The following is an 18,223-nucleotide window of genomic DNA, read 5'->3' on the forward strand; positions in this document are numbered from 1 at the left end:
CGTCTAATTTATGCAAATGGCATCATATACAGTATACCCTGCCACAAATACGCCGCAGTCCTGTGGGGAACACTGTACAGTAAACCTTTTCCCCGCCATCTTTCCCAGCTACAATTTAGACAGATTCTTGTAATCCCACACAAGACCAATTTAAAAGTGCGTCCAAAAGTATTGCTTCAAAAAAGTGATAAAGAAACCACCATCAGTTCACAGAATAAATCCAAAATATTATATGAATCTATTATTAATATAATGTAGGCTGAGTGTATTTTTCAAAACTATTTATTGGCTTATTCTACTGCAAAGGCACTGTTTGTGTGTGTACATATTAAACTCTTCTTTCTGTAAAATACATTTGACTTTGCACTGCAAGTCCCGTCGTGATACATAATCTTTAACATACATGAGCATATAGAACCCTATAAAACTACTTCCTTTTTTCTCCCCGGAGGTTTGTTTTTTTTGAGGTTTGTACTTTAGCATGTAGCCTGACTCACCACAACATTACGTACACCTGGAGCAAATCATTTTCATTTCCCAATATTTGGCCCCTTTCACATAGGTAGCTAAAATATTCTAAACAGCTGTCAGTACGATACAGTACACTTGTACACTATAATGATGATCATAAGGTCAATCAAAACTAAGCATTGTCATCATTGCAAGGCACCATTTTTCATATTTTTTAAATGATTAAATAGTACAGGGGTACCTAATGTTGTGGCCGCAGAAGGTCCTGTGAACCCCGGGGGCGAACAAAGTCGTCAAACAGCAAACTCCTGCATGCTCGTTATAATTATATCTGAAAAGCACAGAAGGAAATCAGATTAAAAAGGTCTTTTTTTTCCTCGCCACTTTCCTTCACAGGACAACACAGACTTGTCAACAATGAATAAAACTGTCGTCTAAATGTAGAATTATTAAAACATTTCTTTGCCCCGGCCAGCCAGAGTTTGTTTTCCACAAATTACAAAAAAAAAAAGGAGAGAAAAAAGTAATTTTGCAACACCAGCTGCTTCAACTTATTTGCCCCTCTTGGCCCCAAAGACAGTATAAAGATCAGAATATAAAAAAATATATATCCACACATATACATTTGCTTATGTCAACCAAGTGAACTGGCACCAGGGGGCATAAATAAAAGTACGTTTTCACATTTGAAGTTAAAAAAAAAGTAATTTGAAAGTGCATCTGATTCTAAATTGATCGTTAAAGCTTCTCAGTGAGACGTTTGCTCTTAAGGCTTTTAGGTGGACGTTGACAAATAAAAAGCTTCTTTTGCTGTAACACAAAACAAAAAAATGCGTGGGCTTAGAGCAGGGGTGTCCAAACTTTTTCCTACCTATTACCAACAAAAATTCAAAGCATGTGGGGGCCAATTTAATATTTTTAATTTTGTTTCTAGGCTAAAAACCAGAGCAGATTGCATGTCAGCTTTGCTACAGGTGACAGAGCCAATTATTATTAATATTATTATTATTATTATTAAAGTGGATCCCCGCACATTACATTTGCGACCCCGCATAATTGCGGATTTTTTGTCCAAAAAATACACACACACACACAAACATATATATTTTTTGGAACAAAAAACAATTTTTATGGTCTGTTTTTTGCCCATTTTTTTGTACATGTTTATGTCTGTATGCTTCACTGATGATGTTTTTTTCCAAGCGTTGAGCTTTTGCACTTTGTCCGTTGGTCTCTGAACGTACCACAGTTGCTGCTAAACAAAAGTGAAACTTGATAAATAACTCTCAAATGCTTTTTAACGCTGCCACGGCTTGATAAATCCATTTGTTCATCAATCATCTTACAGTGCCATTCAGTGGCGGTTTATACTTTAAAATGTGTTTAATACTTGAATTTTTTTAGGAATTATTAGGGCTTAAACCTGGATTGTGTCATGAGTGAACAATGGCAGGAAGTTTTGGAAGGGCGGGGATGTGAGCAGTGTGTCAAAAGAGACACTTTTATTGATTTTCGCCAATCGTGGGTGGGTCCGGAACCAAACAGTGGGGATCCACAGTGTCAAAAAGACTACGTTTTCACGTTACATTTACTTCTGTGCTCATTGTTTTTTCCATTCTTTGCTGCTGTTTTCTTGATGAACTGAATCTTCAAAAAAAAAAAAAAAAAAAAAAAAAAAGAAGCTGCGGGCCGCAGATGGCCCTCTGGCTGCACTTTGGACACCCCTGGCTTAGAGTAAGACCACAGATGAGAGTGAATTTGGAAATAAAAGTAAGAAATAATCCTGTTGTGATGGGCAGGACGCGTATTTCTTGCACGAACAGGAATTGTGGCCTCTAGTGGTGAGAGTATACATCATTTTCCACCTGACTAGCATTTGCTGCCTGAACCAATGACTCATGGCTACAACCTACTGGACACTTTCAGCGTTACACTTTCCCGAAGCCAACGATCCACTAATGGACCAATCAACACAACACACACTTTCTAAACTCCTCGTTAACAAGTTACACCTTCTCACAAGCTGCATTTGCTTCCTAATCAGAACAAGAAGGTAGGTAGTGCTTGTTTAAAAAGAAGGAAGCATGACTGTACTTGTCACCGCTTATCTCAAACACTATGTGGCGATCGCAAAGAGGAACGCAACCCTGATCACTGAGGAGCACCACTGCATGTTTGCTAGACCCACAAAGACACAAGTGGCGCACCGGCACATTGCAGCTGTCCAGCAAAGCTTAAAAACATCCAGCTATTTGGATTTGAGCAAAGGAGAACTTCCATGGCGTGGAAGTCATGCTACATTAAGGGGGTGGGGGTCAAAGTTCAGAGGCTAGGCAGCCTTCAGCACACAGTTTGGGAGAAGGGATGGCGCAGCAGCTCCTCGGCGCTGGGCCGCTGCTTGGCCTCCACAAAGATGCGGCGGATAAAGTCCTGCGCTTGGTCGGAGGCATGCAAGGGCAGCAGCGGGTTGGTGGGCTGCGTGGCGATCTTAAAGATGGCCGCCATGGCTTCGTATTCGGCCCAGGGGGGCTTCTCGGTCAGCATCTCCACCACGGTGCAGCCCAGACTCCTGAAAGAAAGACACATTTGCAACTCTCTCAGCTTTCACCCAATCACATGGCTGTCCTGCTACACCACCAGCCAATCACAATGCAGAATGTGTGAGTAGGAAGTCAGCTCACCAGACATCAGCCTTTCTACCGTAGCCTTCTCCGCTGATCACTTCCGGGCTCATCCAGTAGGGGGTGCCGGTCACAGAACGGATGCCGGTGCCAGACATGCAGATGGTCTGCAGACGCTTGCTAGCCCCGAAGTCTCCCAGCTTGACATTGCCCTCCGAATCCCGCAGGATGTTGGCGCCTGAGAGTGAAACGATGCACTGATACCATCTTTCTGCATTTATTTCTGTCAAATAATTGTTGTTGTTTACCCTTAATGTCCCTGTGCACAATCATGTTGCTGTGCAGGTAGGACATTCCCTCCAGGATCTGCCTGGTGTACTTCCGGGTCACGTTTTCTGTCAGCGCACCGTAAGCCTTCAGCTGGTCTTTCACTGAGCCCTGACAAGAAGGAAGTGCAACCTGTTTAAGTCACCAACTCATGTATGTTGAACAACTTATCAAGTCCCAGTCCACCATGTTATTATTATTATTATTATTATTATTAATAAAATGCCCGTTTAAGTTGACGTACATGGTGGACCACTTTTCTTGACATAAAATGTATTACCCAAAAGGTGTCATTTCAAAGAAAACGATTTCGCTTATGTCCACAACTTCCACGTTATTGCGAAGCAGCGTGCCACCACATCACTACTATTTACACTCACTCGTATTTACACACTATTTACACAGCATTAACACACAGTGACTTCCTGTACAGTGCAAAATAAGCAGCAGCTTTGTTATATAAGACTATACAATATTCTAATGCATATATCAGCCTTTTATTGGCGTCTACAAAACAGCACTGTATAATTTACAACAAGATGCACTGCACACTTCAATGTGGCCAACCCCTCTTCTCTCTTGGACTGGCTCCAAGTAGCAGGCAAACACCGCTGTCTCCTTAACACACAACAACAATAAATCGCATGCGACAAACACGTAACTTTAACTGTTATTTACAAAGCACCCACAAGGCATGCTGGGTACTCCAGCGACAAATCCCATCGGGGCCACAATACAGTCAGGGATTACTACAGCCCGCATGGACTGTAGACTCATATGAAAACAACATGAATGTTTTTTTTTTCCTAAACTTAGAGCAGGAGTGAGCAAACTGCGGCCCGTGGGCCACATCAGGCCTGCCAAGCGTCTTAATCCGGCCCACCGGGCATTCCCAAATTCCTTTTTTAAAATCTGTAACATGGAAAGTGTAGCTGGCAACTTGACTTGCAGTGCTATTGCGGCACGCTTGAGCCACCAAAATAGTCAGATGCAATCTGTAGTTTGTACAAAAAAGCCATCCAAACAACACAACACGTCAACACACGACGCACAAAGTAACCTACTGTACCTACTGCACCATGTGGGCATAACAACAAATATCTACATGCAACACCCATGCTAAAAAAAACACCCATATATTCCTGCCGCAAAGCGTGCTGGGCAGCTTGTGGTACTCTTTCTCCCAACATTTTGCAGTGTTTGTCGCATTTTTGCTACATTGCAAAATATATTGAGGAGGTCATCAGAGAAGTAAACAAGGAAGAGTTAACATACTTTTGATATCCAATGATTTCATATTTCATATTGTTGTTACAACTGGACTACCCAGAATGTTTTGCGGGCATTTGGATATAACAGTTTTAAGTTATGCGTTATGTTTAGCGGTTGACTTATGTGAGGCGTTAACTCGATATGGATGTGTTGTGCTTTTGTTATTTAGTATGTCGTTCTGCTTGATGCCACCTATATATAGACGACGCCCCCGCCAATTTTTTTGACCCAATGTGGCCCGCTCACCCCCGACTTTTTTTTTTTTTTTTTTATAAAGCAAATTTGGAGCGCCCGGACCGGAGCAGGAGGGGACAGAGAAGAAGAGAAAAGGAAACGGGGGGGGGGCGAGAGGGGACAAAAACAAAAAAAAGAGAGACAAGAGACAAGGACAACAGCAGCAACAACAACAATTGTGACAGAACAACAGAAACATACAGAACGACATCAGCAAATAAATGTCCGTGACAACTATAAAGACGAACAAGGATAAAGGACAAATCAATATCAACAACCACAATGACAAAGCTGTCAATGACAATCAGACATAATAGCAGTCATGAAATGATGACCTATGACAGTGATCACAATGACAATACTGCATTGAAACAGTCGCACACAATAGTAGTCATGAAATGATGAATTATGATAGTGATCACCATGATAATACCGCATTGAAACAGTCACACATAACTGTAGTAATGAAATGATTATCCATGATAGTGAATAGAATCAAAGTTACTGTAATGCACATCATTGTAAAAAAAAAAAAAATACATATACACACACACATATACATACATACACATACATACATACATACATACATACATATATATATACATATATATATATATATATATATATATATATATATATATATATATATACACATATATACCGCACATACACACATATATATATATATAGTCATACTGCTGAAATCACCGTCGCTGTAATAAAACCAACAACATAATAACACCCTGGATAACTCAGTGAGTAATGTGGGGAAGTACGTATGTACTGTGAGTGTGCATATGTACAGGTATCTCTGTATGTAAGGAAGACTTCATATATATATAAAGGTGCAGGAATGTGTGGGCGTGTGATTGTCACTGAGAGTGCATGAAAGGAAAGGGGCCGCCTTCCACCTCCCAGAGAGCCCCGCCCCAAATAGCAAGGCCGGGCCCCGGCCGCCAGAAGGCCACCAGGCCCATAGGGGCAGGCAGCACAAAGATCAGTGCCCCAAGAGCCAGCCCAGAGAGCCCCCCCCCCCGGGAAGACCAGTAAGGGGCCGAAGAGAGGTAATCCCAGCCAAGGACAGGGCGCCAGCGGGCCGGAGGACTGCCAACCCCCGAGACCAGCGAGAGATCACACCCCACAAAGGCAGACGGGTACCGGGGGCCACAAACCGGCAGGCCCAGAGACGCCTCCACAGCCGGAAAGAAGCCCGCCCGCGCCGGAAGCGCCAATTCCCCCCCACCGCCACCCCCACCCCCAGGGAGCGGAGCCCGGCCCGCCCCGGGCCAACCCCCGCCCGACCCCCGACACAGGGCCGCCCCGCCAAGGGATGCAGGAGGCACACCCTCCACCCACCCGGCGGAGGCACGGGCGGCAGAGATGTATCGCCCAGCACCTGACCCCACAGAGCAAACCCCTGTATGCCCCCCCCCCCAAAATAAATAACTAAAATAAATAAATAAATAAAAATACACACACGCACGCACATACACACTCCTACGCACCCACACACACGCACATAAACACTCCTACGCACAAACACACCCCTATGCGCACGCTCATACACACTCATACACCCCCGACTTAGATTTAGTAAATGTGCAAGCAATGGCTCCGGTTATGCTGACCAACATCTTAGGAACGTTTTAACTTTGTGTGTTTAGTATGAAAACAGGTCCTTTTGCTTCCCCCGGATTAAAAAACAACTTATTTGGGACAATGTTGTATTCTGACTGAGCGGAGCTTGGAAAGAGATGTAACAAACTCCAGAAAGTCTTTTCTTTTAGCAGTAGATCATGGGAAAACCAAAACCACCTCACGACATGTCGTTATCTACTTTTTGGAATTGTCAATGAGTTGGCCCGGGAACACAAGAGTGGAACATTTGCTGCTTGTGTGCAGGATGGGAGTGGGGCTCTTGTCATCCAAAGAGGGATTTGAGTTATTTGTATTCCTTTGATAAGAGAAAGTATTTCATAAAAAAAAAATCATGAGGTTATGTTGCTGTGTGAAAAAGACCTTCAAATGACCTTTATGTTTGTTTAAAGAGTGAAAGAGGTGCAGGACTCACCCCCGGCATGTACTCCATAAAGATGGTGAGGGTCCTCTCGTTGTGGTCCCTCAGGCAGCCGTAGTACTGCACGATGCGCTCGTGATGAAGATTCTTCAGCAGCTGGATCTCACACTCCAAGGCGCTCACCTCCTGCACGGATGACAGTGATGACTCAGCGTTGACCTCACTATTGTTTCCTTTCAAAACCTGAAATGATTTTTTGTTTTTTTTATGTGGCAGTGAGTGGGTGCGTGCATAGCAGGCAGGCCCATAATGAACCCAAGCCCAGCCCTTTAAATGAGTGGGCGTTTGGCATCAATAAAAAGCACAGCGAAGACACGCAGACGCAGGAAGTGACAGCTTATGTAGGTAACGACAGGAAATGAATAAAAACTGAGAATATGTAAGATTTGAATATCCACTGCACCAGTGCCTTCAAACTATTCATCGCCATCAGTGCATTCAGAAGTTCCCCATCCATTTCTGTTTTAAGAGGATGCAATAAAGTTACATCTTAACCAAAGCAAAGACCAACATTAGCTTGATGATTCATTTAAGGCTAACTAGCAAGCTGCATTCCAAGCAGATGAGCTCATCCTTGCTGTCCGTGGTGATGATTCCGCATCTGACATCAGTCACACAACGGAATGTGATTCACAGTGGGACATCATCCGGGATGCTGGTCAACAGTTTTTCCCAGGAAGTAATGGAAGTAAAAATGATGGGTTCCAGGGCCAAACTTTGTGCCATTATAAAACCTTATTCTAACCTCAAAATCACATTTTAAATGTCATGCAAGTGTAAAACCAAGCTGTGCAATTTTTATGTGCAACAAGGGGGAGTTGGTGACAGGAAGGGACCGTCTCACCTTGCTGGTCTCAGGACTGTCGGGATCAAACTGGACTTGTTTGGCGGCCAGCTCCCTCCCAGTGTCCACGTCGTAGCACAGGTACACCTGCCCGAAAGCACCCTGGCCGAGAAGCTTCCCCCGCCGCCATGTCACCGGAGCGCTGGGCGCTGGAAACCATCAAGCAGAGTCAATTCTGGATTTTAATTTTTGTGTCTCTACTGTCACCAGCTGTAAGGAACCGAAATAACTGATCGATGCCACTTTTTGGCACTCTACTGTTGAAGTACCAACCACAGTGGTCGGGTGCCTGGAGGGTGCGTTGTGTTGATTGATGGCCATGGTATGGTCACAAAAAAAGTTGGCACATCCTCCACTTACATTTATGCGTGACAGAGCGCTCCTGTGGGCGGAGTCTTCCCTGCATGTCCACCAGCTGCCAGCTGCCCACGCTCTCCTCGCTGCCATTCAGCGAGCGTCGTGAAGGAACCAGAGTGAAAAGATTCCCCTGGGGGCGACGGATCCTGGGAAACGTCCTCCGGCCTGATGAAACGGGAAGAAAGAAGCCGTTTGCTTGACAGAAAACCGCGAGGGAGGGAGGAGTCGGCACGTGATGATGTCGTCGCCGTACCCTCACTGTGGTCCTTGTGATGCAGCGAGACGTGGTAGCGGCGAGGGTACGTGCCTCCCTTGCCCACTAAGCGGTCATAGATGTGGTTCTCTCTGTCTGAAACAGAATTGAAACCAGATAGTACAGAGGTCATTACTGGAAAACACTGAGTAATAATGATGTAAAATATACCTTGCATAACTGTGTGCGCAGGTTAGCATGTTTTTGGTTGCTCACCTGAGAACTCTTGTCGATTGTCAGGGTAACTCTTGGCTCTGTGCATGCGAGACTTCCTCAGGGCGGGGCTGAAGGACAGGAGAGCTAAGTATCTTTTATTACTTATTCCATTTTAACTAAAAAAGAAAGCAAGCTCACACAGAGAAAGCAGACCTCTGCCAGGATTTTTAACATTTCTCACATCAGATCTTGGATCTAAACAGCTAAGAGTCTCAAAGTGATTCATCATTTCTTCTGGATCCAAGAGAATACGCAGTAAGAGCCTACACCAACACCACTGATAACAACCTGATCTAATGAGATATAAATGTCTAAGCTAGGCGTGGGAACTTTATTCATTTCATAGGGACAAGTAATGCTCATTTAAAAAAAATAAAAAATGAATGGCAGAAAATATAAACGTGATGACAGTACCATCAAACCACTTTCTCTTCAAGTTACCAGAAAGAAAAAAAAACTAACTAATTATTTACAATTCAAAGGAGAGAAAAGAAATCGGCAAATATGCGGGGGAGCGAATATACGGGGATCTGCTGTACATCACAAAAGCCATGTCAATGAAAACACAAGCTCCCTGGTGGAGGTAAACATCTAAATGATGTATATTTTTATACATAAGGAATGCTGCTGACCTGTCCGAGTTGCTGTCCAGAGACTGACAGCTTCCAGACACTGAATTCTCTGCACTACTCCAAGGATCCAGCACCTGCACGGAGCACAATGAAAAGATTTTCACATGCAACGTCCTCCTTGTGAGTGCATGCAACACATCAGATGCGAGTGTGAACTCACGGCACAGTTTGTTTGACCTCACACTCCCAACAACATTCTTACACGGAAAATGTAGCTTCAAAAGCTATGCTTTAGCTGAAGTTTCTTGTCTGTGAGAGGCGACATTAACTAATGAAGATGATTATAGGTGCTATGACTCACACACTGTTCGCTGGTCTCCGGGATGAACTCCCCCTCGCTGTTGATGCTGGTGTATGAACCTTGGCGCGCGATCCTCTGCTGGTGTTCTGGCACGTAGCCGGGAGGCGGCGAGCTTCTCCCCGTGTTCTGAGAACCTGGAAACTCAAAAGGGGGGGTTATTAGGAACAGGACAAATGTTGACTGTAAACTAAATGCACTCTGCGGTCGGCAGGAGTGAAGTGCGGGCTGTGAATTAAACAGCTCTCTCGCCACAGCAGACATCAAATACAAGTTTTCACAGTCTGACGCCGTCAGAACGTCCAACACTGGAGCCACTGCTGAGATCCCCACCCGCGCCAGAGGAAAAATAAATCCCGGCAACACTAATAGCGTGGTATAATCTGATTGGCGGTGGGCCAGAAGGCATCATCTAGTATTGGAGAACAGGAAAAGGAAGAGGAGTCGTCCCTAGAAGGGGAAGAACAGCCAGGGGGAAGAAGACTAAAGCCTGCATGACGACATTGAGGCTGAATATTAAAAAAAAGTAGAAGGTCATGAGTCGGTCAGATTAAACATGACCTACAGCGATAGCGGGGCGGCATACCTGTTGAAAGATGGCGCCCCCTAGGCTCAGAGGACTGGTACACTGTACTGACGTCTCCAGTGGACTGGGAGGCGTTGATCCTCACCTGCTTGCACGGCACATGGGGGGACGGGGACGGGGCCTGTAAGGGAAAGAGGGGAGAGCATTTGATGGTCAACAAGCTAGTGCTGTGCAATACCACTTTAATCCTGCACAGGTGATAGTGAGCCATTGCAGTCATTGAGATATTTCTTAAGCCGAGGTCACAACGGGATCTACGACTCGAAAATCAACACGTCCCACACACGCCCTCCACATTTCTTGCACGTAAACCGGCCGTAGGAGCCCGTACAACCGACTGTGACCCAGGCTTTTGCGCAGGGGTGTCCAAACTGTGAGTTCTGAAGAATCAAAAGGATGCAGTGGCCATTTCGATATTTTTAGTAGTGTAAACACGCTGAATCCAAGCCAATGTAGATCTGCTCAGAAGTTCTATTCATTGGAAGAAAGACGTGCCTGCATGTCAGCTTTGTGTTATAGGCGACAAAGTGTGCAGGACCACCAGCGAATGGCAAAAAAACCCCACGAGTGATTCATTCGCCCATAAAAATGTCTTTTCGAGACATGGCTTGCCCCAAGCCCTCCTGCTCCAAATATGGTGCGTTCCAGGACCACCAAACAAAGCGCAAAATATCACAACTTATTTGGACCATGAATCATAAAGACGTAAACAGGTAATAATTTGGTGCTTTGTAACAAGTGGTACATTTTACCTGTATTATGACGTATTCATAAATTATAACCAACTTATGGTGAAAAAGATGTGTTTTTGGTGGAAAAACCAGCCTATTTTCATTGAGAAAAATTAAAAAATACAATTTCGACCAAAAATCAGCAAATTTGTGAGGCCGTGAATGCTGAATATCAGGATTATTTGTCGAAACATTAGTATCAACACTATTTTTGCTGAAAACAGCCCTAAAATGGCCCGTGGTTGGACTTTGGACACTTGAGTCATGGAAGTAGCACGTGCTTGTTTGTCTTCTTTTTTATGTGTTAATTAAAAGGGTTACCCCTTGCTGAGGTGGGTAAGTATTGGGGTTTCTGAGGGCACTGATGACATCGTGAGAAGGCCTGCAAAGCTAATGCGTAGCTATCACTACGTTAGTACTACTGTATCTAGCCTGTTACATGTATTGAAAGATTCTTTGGAAAGGCATGATTGTTATACGTTAGCACACATTGCAAGCCATCGCATTGCCAGAATAAGTTTTACTTGTGGGGAAGACACAAATTTACCCAATTCCACACACTCCGAACCCCTTATACTAACACTTGTTATACAATGGGCTGTGTAAAGGGACTTGGAAACAGTCATTTTTCAACATCACACCAACTCCAACCGCTTTCACAACATACAGTAGCTATGTGGTGAAGACACAGCAGTGATTCAATAGTATGTCGTCAACACAAAGTCAGTATGTGTGTGTGTGTGTGTGTGTGTGTGTTCCACCTTGTTGTGCTCCTGAGCGAACAGCAGGATCCTGATGCTCTTCATGTTGGAGCTTCTGTCCAGCAGGTCGATGGCCTTGTCGAGGTCGTCCTGACCTCTCAGAGGGATGGACAACTGCGGGGAAGCAACACACCTCAACAAACCTGCACAGCGAATCGGGTGTGAGCTTCACCCTACCTCGTTGCTCATGTAATAAAGGTCCAGCTGCTGGCCAAACACAGCCTTGACTTTGCGCTGGACGTCCTCAAACTGCACAGGTCGTCCAAACATCAGGATCCTACAAAAGAGGACGTATTAGGAGATATTTCTTGACAGCTATAAAGGGAGAGAGAAAAACGGCCGAGTTGCAGTTTTCAGCGTGAGCAAATTCCTCCGTATGCACCTTTGCATACTTGTGGTGTGTGCAGGCAGCCACAAGCTCACCACAGCGCTTTCACCCCCCCTTCCAGCTCACATAGAAAACTATTCAAGTGTTTGCACACATGCACAGAAAGCCTGAATGAGCATGTTCCTTCAAATGGATCTACATACTCAGTGTTTCCCATACATTCATTTGGACCGCCACAAATAGATTTGGCGCTACCCGTAATGGGACCGTCGGTGAATGTAGCTTGTTGTTGCAAAGCCGTACAGTAGATGGCATTGTAACTCTGATTCTTCACACTCCCCATGCGCACCTGGTCTGCCAGAGAAGAAGACCACCTAGCAGGAGGGATCACTTTTCGTCACTATATTTCGAGAGTATTCAGACCACTCTAAACACTCTTTTCAAAAAAGCAAAGCAAGCAAGTCTTGTGACTTTTTCTGGTCTTTTTTAGAGACATGAAAGCACGTATCGCTCTTCTCAATAAGCAGCAGGTACTGCTGTGGACCCTTCCCTCATCTTTGTGACATAAAAAAAACAACAAAAAGAAAATCCAATTTGTATTTCTAAACATAATCATTTTACTTTTCATGGTTTTTTTTAATCACTTTTTGCCTCCCCCCCCCCCTACTGCATTCATTACAATTGTGTCATGGCAAATTATGCAAATGAGATGGTCAACAGATGGCAGTTGTGTGGGAAACACTGACGCCATACAGGTATGTTCGGACGTGTACGTACAGTCAGCTGCCTGACTGCATGCTTTAAAGACATTCTTATTTATGGACAAATGAGTAGGTAGGAGCTTTTGTGAGACATGCCAAGCTTCCCGTAATCCCCTTCAAGTAAAAACACACACATGCACGTAAACAGGCTCACCTCCTCTCGCCCGAGAACTCAAACTTCATCCTGACGTCCTCCTGAGGGGAAACAGACGCAGGCTTAAGTTACTTTTAATATGAAATCATTCTTTGGGTGTTTGACAACGAGATGACAAACAGGAATATAAAAATCATAATTTCCACGAGAATAATGAAAGAAAGAATACATCATGCAAGGTCCACACAGACTCACTCGGCCTCTTCATTAAGTACACCTAGTTATAACCTATTGCGGTGAGATGTCTGAGAGATGTCTGTAATATTTTGCTTAGCTTATGTAGACACGTGAAGTCAAAACAACCCTCAGTATGATGCATAAGAACATTATTATTGTGTGTGTGTGTGTGTGTGTGTCAATCAAAGCGAGCATTATTATCTCTTCAAAGGCACAATTCTTGATATTACGTCTCGTTAGATTGTGTAAACCGTACAGAAAATGGATTACCATCATTTCCCTAAATTTACATAACCCCCCCACCCCACCTGTCTGTTAGCTTGAGTTGCCGTCTTCAGTTTGCCGCCGTCGTACGGCAGGACTGGCTGGCGCCGCGTCATCTGCAGGGCAACGAGGTCCTTCATGATGGAGTGAAGAGCCTGGCGTTCATCTGCAAACAACAACAAAAAAAGAAAGCCCACCACAATTTAGTCCCCTTTCTACAAAACCAGTGTTTCCCTATACATTTATTTACTTGTGGCGGCCTGCCACAGATACAGTGGACTGCCACAAATAGGTTTGACTACCTGTTCGTCATGGGCCATAAAGGCATTACAACACACCTGGTCTGCCAGAGAATAGGAAGACAAAGCAGGAGGGATCACAAAAAGCAACTAGGGACAAATCTAATGAAGAGTCTTTTGACATGAAAGCACGTATCGCTCTTCTCTACAAGTGATCTAAAAAGCGCTCAGTTTCATTTGTGCCGTTAAGCAAAACGTTGCAATAGAAGGAAGTTCACGTAGTAGTTCTCCACAATTGTTTTGCCTTTTGCATTTTTTTTGTGCAAAATGTAACACGGCTAATTGTGCAAATTCGCCAAGTACGCAACCCACTGCTGCCACCAATAGATTATGGCCCTGTGGGAGCCACTGAAATTGTATCACTATGCTGAGTATTGCGATAACTAATGCATAAGGCTTTTTGAGGTACCGAGTGCTGTGGTAGGGTGCCTACACCCAGTGCAGTGTGTTGACTGGTGAACTGAGAATGGTCACTTCCAGAATGGGAAGAAGACAAAAAACAAAACAAACAAGAAGAAAGATGTCCTCTATTGTTGCCTGTTGTTTACCGTGTGGCCTTCCTCTTCTTTGTTGAATTCATTGGCGCCTTACACTGCGTCGCCATGCTGCTGTCACACTTTTTACTCCTACACACGCCAGACACATCAGAATTTACATTTCCTGGACTGAAGCACTCGGTGTAAAGGTGGTTTTAGAAGCATGCTATACTGTAAAACGGATGGCAGAGGTGTAAGTGGGCGTGCACAGTAAAGAGACTCCAATGTCCAATGGTGTGTTGAGGCGTACGAGGGTTGATTTTTTTTTCATGTGCCTACTCCCACGTTTGATCTGTGGGCAGGTTTTGCCTCGCTGGACGGGCTCATGGAGAGAAAACATTCCACATGTGTAGCTTGGACCGACATCACACGGCCCCGGGGCGGCAAGGAGAACCAGAACCCCCTGTCTTACGGCACGGAAACACAATCCTTCACCCGCCGGAGTCTGCAGCGGCCGCTCTGACGGGCCTTGGCCTCGGGGGGGTGTAGTGTGGTGCATGTTTGATTTATGAGAAAAACCCGAAATGTCTGTCTCGCATCAGCATTTTGAGGACTTACTCATTGTGGGTGCTTGCGTGAGTGCCCGAGTGGTCCTCAAACCAATCTCCAGAAGTGCTGCCAGGCCAACTGCAATAAACAAACACATTTTCAAAATCGTGTCTTCATAATGAGGCTTGTGGTGATGTTTTTCTTTTGCAGACGCAGCAGAAGGATGTGAGTCAGACAGGAGAAGACAAAGGTTATCAGCCAGACGCGCAACAATTGTCAGGATGCAAGTGCTGCCATCTTGATGGTAAACAAACTCTCAAGTAGGAGAGCCGTCGAGGGAAACCTGACTGCGGCAGGAACGTGCTTTCGAGCAGAGCTGTGGCTTGCATGCAGACAAGCGGCAGTGTCTCCCACAGGGCGGGCTGCAATCTATCTGTGGTGGTGGGTGGGGGTAGATGATGATAATACAGACGTTGCAGGAGTCATTTCCCCTAAGTGTGCAACGACAGTCACGGACAGCACTGCAGTCAAAATTCACGCACCCAGGAATGAAGTACACAGTGTACATGGTATACTTATAGACGCATACTGACAGAAGTATTCCATTTGAGACAGAGCAACTATGTCGCCATGGCAACAACGTCTGCCTAACTTTCAGGGATTAATGCCCTAAATCAGACAAAAAAAACCCAAATGATCTTGAAGGCCCAAACCATGTTGACAGCACAAGAGTTGATGTTATTGTAGCTGCAGAGGATATGCAGCTTACATCTGATGTTTGGGATGAAACACGGGAAAGCTGTTCTGCGCACGGCACGGGCAGCATCGGCACCCATGGCAACCCATCCGACTTCTGGGTAATAATCACCCACAGGAATGCCGGGCACGTCCGTCTGCGGCCAGCGGAGCGTTGCCGCGCTGCTTTCAAGCATCTGCTGCTCGCATGCTCAGCTGCCAACAGGGAAGGTGTTTAAGCCCTTCAGCGTGATCATCACACCATTTATTTGATCAATAAATACCCCAGGTTTGACAAGGTGGTTACTTCAAGGAATGCTGGGAATGATCAGTACCCAGGTCGAGTGACCTCTGCCCGCTGCTGCCCTCCACCTGATTCCGATTAGCTTCCGACTGGAATGTGGGGAATTCAGCGGCAGAAGAGGCAACACTCTGCCAGTCCACTCAGCTGTGCCCGCTTTATTTTCCTTGTATCGCATTTCTAGGACTCGCAGGATTTACAAGGATTTTCCTCCCTCCTCCCTCCTTCTCTCTGCCTCTGGAGGTGTTTAGTCTGAGGCTGTTTTTCCCAGTCCTGCTTCCCGCTCAGGCTAGCGATCATGTGGATGTGAAACAGGCCTCTAATGTTCTTCATGTACAAGAGAGCAACTGTTTATTTAACCTATTTTCAAATGAAGATAGTTCATGTTCATTGACACTCTGCAGTGACATCATCTTGCATGTCTGCATTCTTTTTCTGCTTACACACAAACCGTCTGCAGTATTCCTAAAGTCAACTGCAAAAAGGATGCACACAAAAGCAAACAACAATCTGCTTCCTGATAATACACAACCACTATTTTAAAACAAGAAAATCTTACATTTACAACATCTGTATGCCTGCACCAAGGCTTCCAATACATTATTTATTTGTGGCAGCCCGCCACAGTTCAATTTGGACTGCCACAGAAGGATTTAGCGCCATCTTTTATTCTGGTTTCTTTACATTTGGCACCATCTGCTCTCCCTTGCTCACAATCACATTATAATAGGGCTTTCTGAATTATGCAAATTAGACGACGACGCCATCTCGCACAAGCAAACACACCATCACAGATAAACTGCAGACCTGTTGGAAACGCTGCTGCACAAAACACCTTTAGCATATCAATATGTGGAGTAAAATCATGGCAAGGACAACGTAAGGAACTGAAGCAATGTATTAATAGGAGCCAGTTACAATTCATACATATAGTGTTTACATTGTATATGCTGAAAGAACCATAGTATCTGATAGCATTTATCGTGACTTATTATTTAATAGTTATTTAATCACATATTTTGAATTTACTTGCCCTGGTGGTGCAGTGGTACACATCTCCAGTGCCAGTCTCAGGGCCGGATAAATGGGAGTGTTGCGTCAGGAAGGGCATTCAGCATAAAAACTCCAACATGCACTATATAGGAGTAAGATAATAAATTCTGCTTCAACCTAGTGCTTTACAGCAATGTTGAATCATATTACATTCTTCCCAGCTTCTCCACAGTTACTTTTTTACAGTAATCCACTGTCACCTGCTCAGATCCGGAATGTTCCAAACTGGTCTTTATGAGCATTCCATAACTTTCCTGCCTTGCAAGTAGAAAAAAAACCTCCACCAAAGCCTAAAAGCTCTAATTCAAACTTTGCAGGAAGTAGTAATAAGGAATTTGGCCCTGGTGGAGGTCTATGCTGAGGTCATGCATGTCAACACATATGTGTGCTATTCTACTATTGAGGCGATGTTTACATCACTTCCCTTTAGGGCCACATTGTGACATTATTACTGGTATGCACACACCTGGAAGACAGCTATCACTTCACAACGACAGACACCCCCGTCCCCAACCTCACCTGTGTCACGTGTGTCCTCCCATCAGACTCTTCATCATCATCATCCTCAGAGGGCAGCGCCATGAAGGGCCATGGTGTACACAGGTGGGCGTCTCCACGCTCGATGACAGTTCCCAGGTAAAAACAAACAGGGTCACGTAGGGGGTTTAGACCGGAAATATTCCTTAAGAGGTGTTCTTAAACGTCGCATTTTTGGAGAACTTGTTAAATATGTTCTGGACAAACATCTGGATGAGGAAGGTGTCCCATTCACTCCTTGGATTTATGTGTATCCATAATTCAGGAGAGTTGGCCTCTCTTCCTGCTACGTCCAACAATTGTGCCAAGAAGTATGTGGGAATATGGCGTGTGTACTAAAACTAAACGGAACGTTAAGTACTAAAACAAACAAACAAAAACGCTTACTTATGGCGCAGCAGCATAAACCTCGTCAGACTTCATAGAACTTTGCCTCGAGTTCATTTGGCAGCCAAACGGACTAAATTAGCACGACCAGCTCCTTTTTTAACGGCAGCAAAGTGATCATGTACGTACACGATGCGGTCTCCCAAACAAAACAAACAACAAAATCATTTTCAAGCGACTACATTCAACTTCCTGACAGAAAAAAAAAAAAAAACATTTCACCACCGGAACCCACTTTTAAGCGTCCAAGTCTTCCTGAAAAAAAGACACCGCCATGTTTTCCAAAACGTCTTGACACGTTCTTGGTGCAGTAGTCCCCGACAAGACGTCTTTTTATTCATTACCCGGGTGATTTTTTTTTTTTTTGAGTGTTCGAATAGCTACTAAATGACCGCCGTGCAGCCACGGGGGCGCGCACTTTACTTCTTCTTGCTGGAGATGTGACCGCAGGAGCGCGCGCCACCGTATGGGCGGAGCGATCGTTACGTATGCTTGAGTTACGTTCAGGGACACTCGGAA

At 44.8% G+C, this 18,223-nt stretch overlaps 1 protein-coding gene across 2 annotated transcripts; it reads right to left on the bottom strand.

The window, feature by feature from the left end:
* Positions 1–277: 277 nt before the first annotated feature.
* On the bottom strand, positions 278–18,148 carry map3k3 (mitogen-activated protein kinase kinase kinase 3). 2 transcript variants are annotated; one of them, XM_054758883.1, is made up of 18 exons: positions 17,300–18,148; positions 16,761–16,862; positions 14,761–14,829; positions 13,412–13,533; positions 12,927–12,967; positions 11,861–11,960; positions 11,684–11,797; positions 10,192–10,312; positions 9,609–9,742; positions 9,308–9,381; positions 8,676–8,743; positions 8,460–8,555; positions 8,210–8,371; positions 7,850–7,998; positions 7,000–7,131; positions 3,401–3,530; positions 3,153–3,330; positions 2,801–3,040 (listed from the first exon to the last, which is right to left on the bottom strand). In XM_054758883.1, exons 3-18 carry the CDS (start codon positions 14,762–14,764, stop codon positions 2,812–2,814), a joined length of 1,854 nt encoding a protein of 617 aa, XP_054614858.1. In that variant the 5' UTR covers positions 14,765–14,829; positions 16,761–16,862; positions 17,300–18,148; the 3' UTR covers positions 2,801–2,811. The 2 variants fall into 2 exon arrangements, with proteins under 2 accessions (XP_054614857.1, XP_054614858.1); XM_054758882.1 differs by lacking the exon at positions 16,761–16,862 and having other exon boundaries at positions 278–3,040.
* Between the last annotated feature and the right edge of the window lie 75 nt (positions 18,149–18,223).

Source organism: Dunckerocampus dactyliophorus, chromosome 18 (assembly GCF_027744805.1).
Source record: "Dunckerocampus dactyliophorus isolate RoL2022-P2 chromosome 18, RoL_Ddac_1.1, whole genome shotgun sequence".
Taxonomy (NCBI): domain Eukaryota; kingdom Metazoa; phylum Chordata; class Actinopteri; order Syngnathiformes; family Syngnathidae; genus Dunckerocampus; species Dunckerocampus dactyliophorus.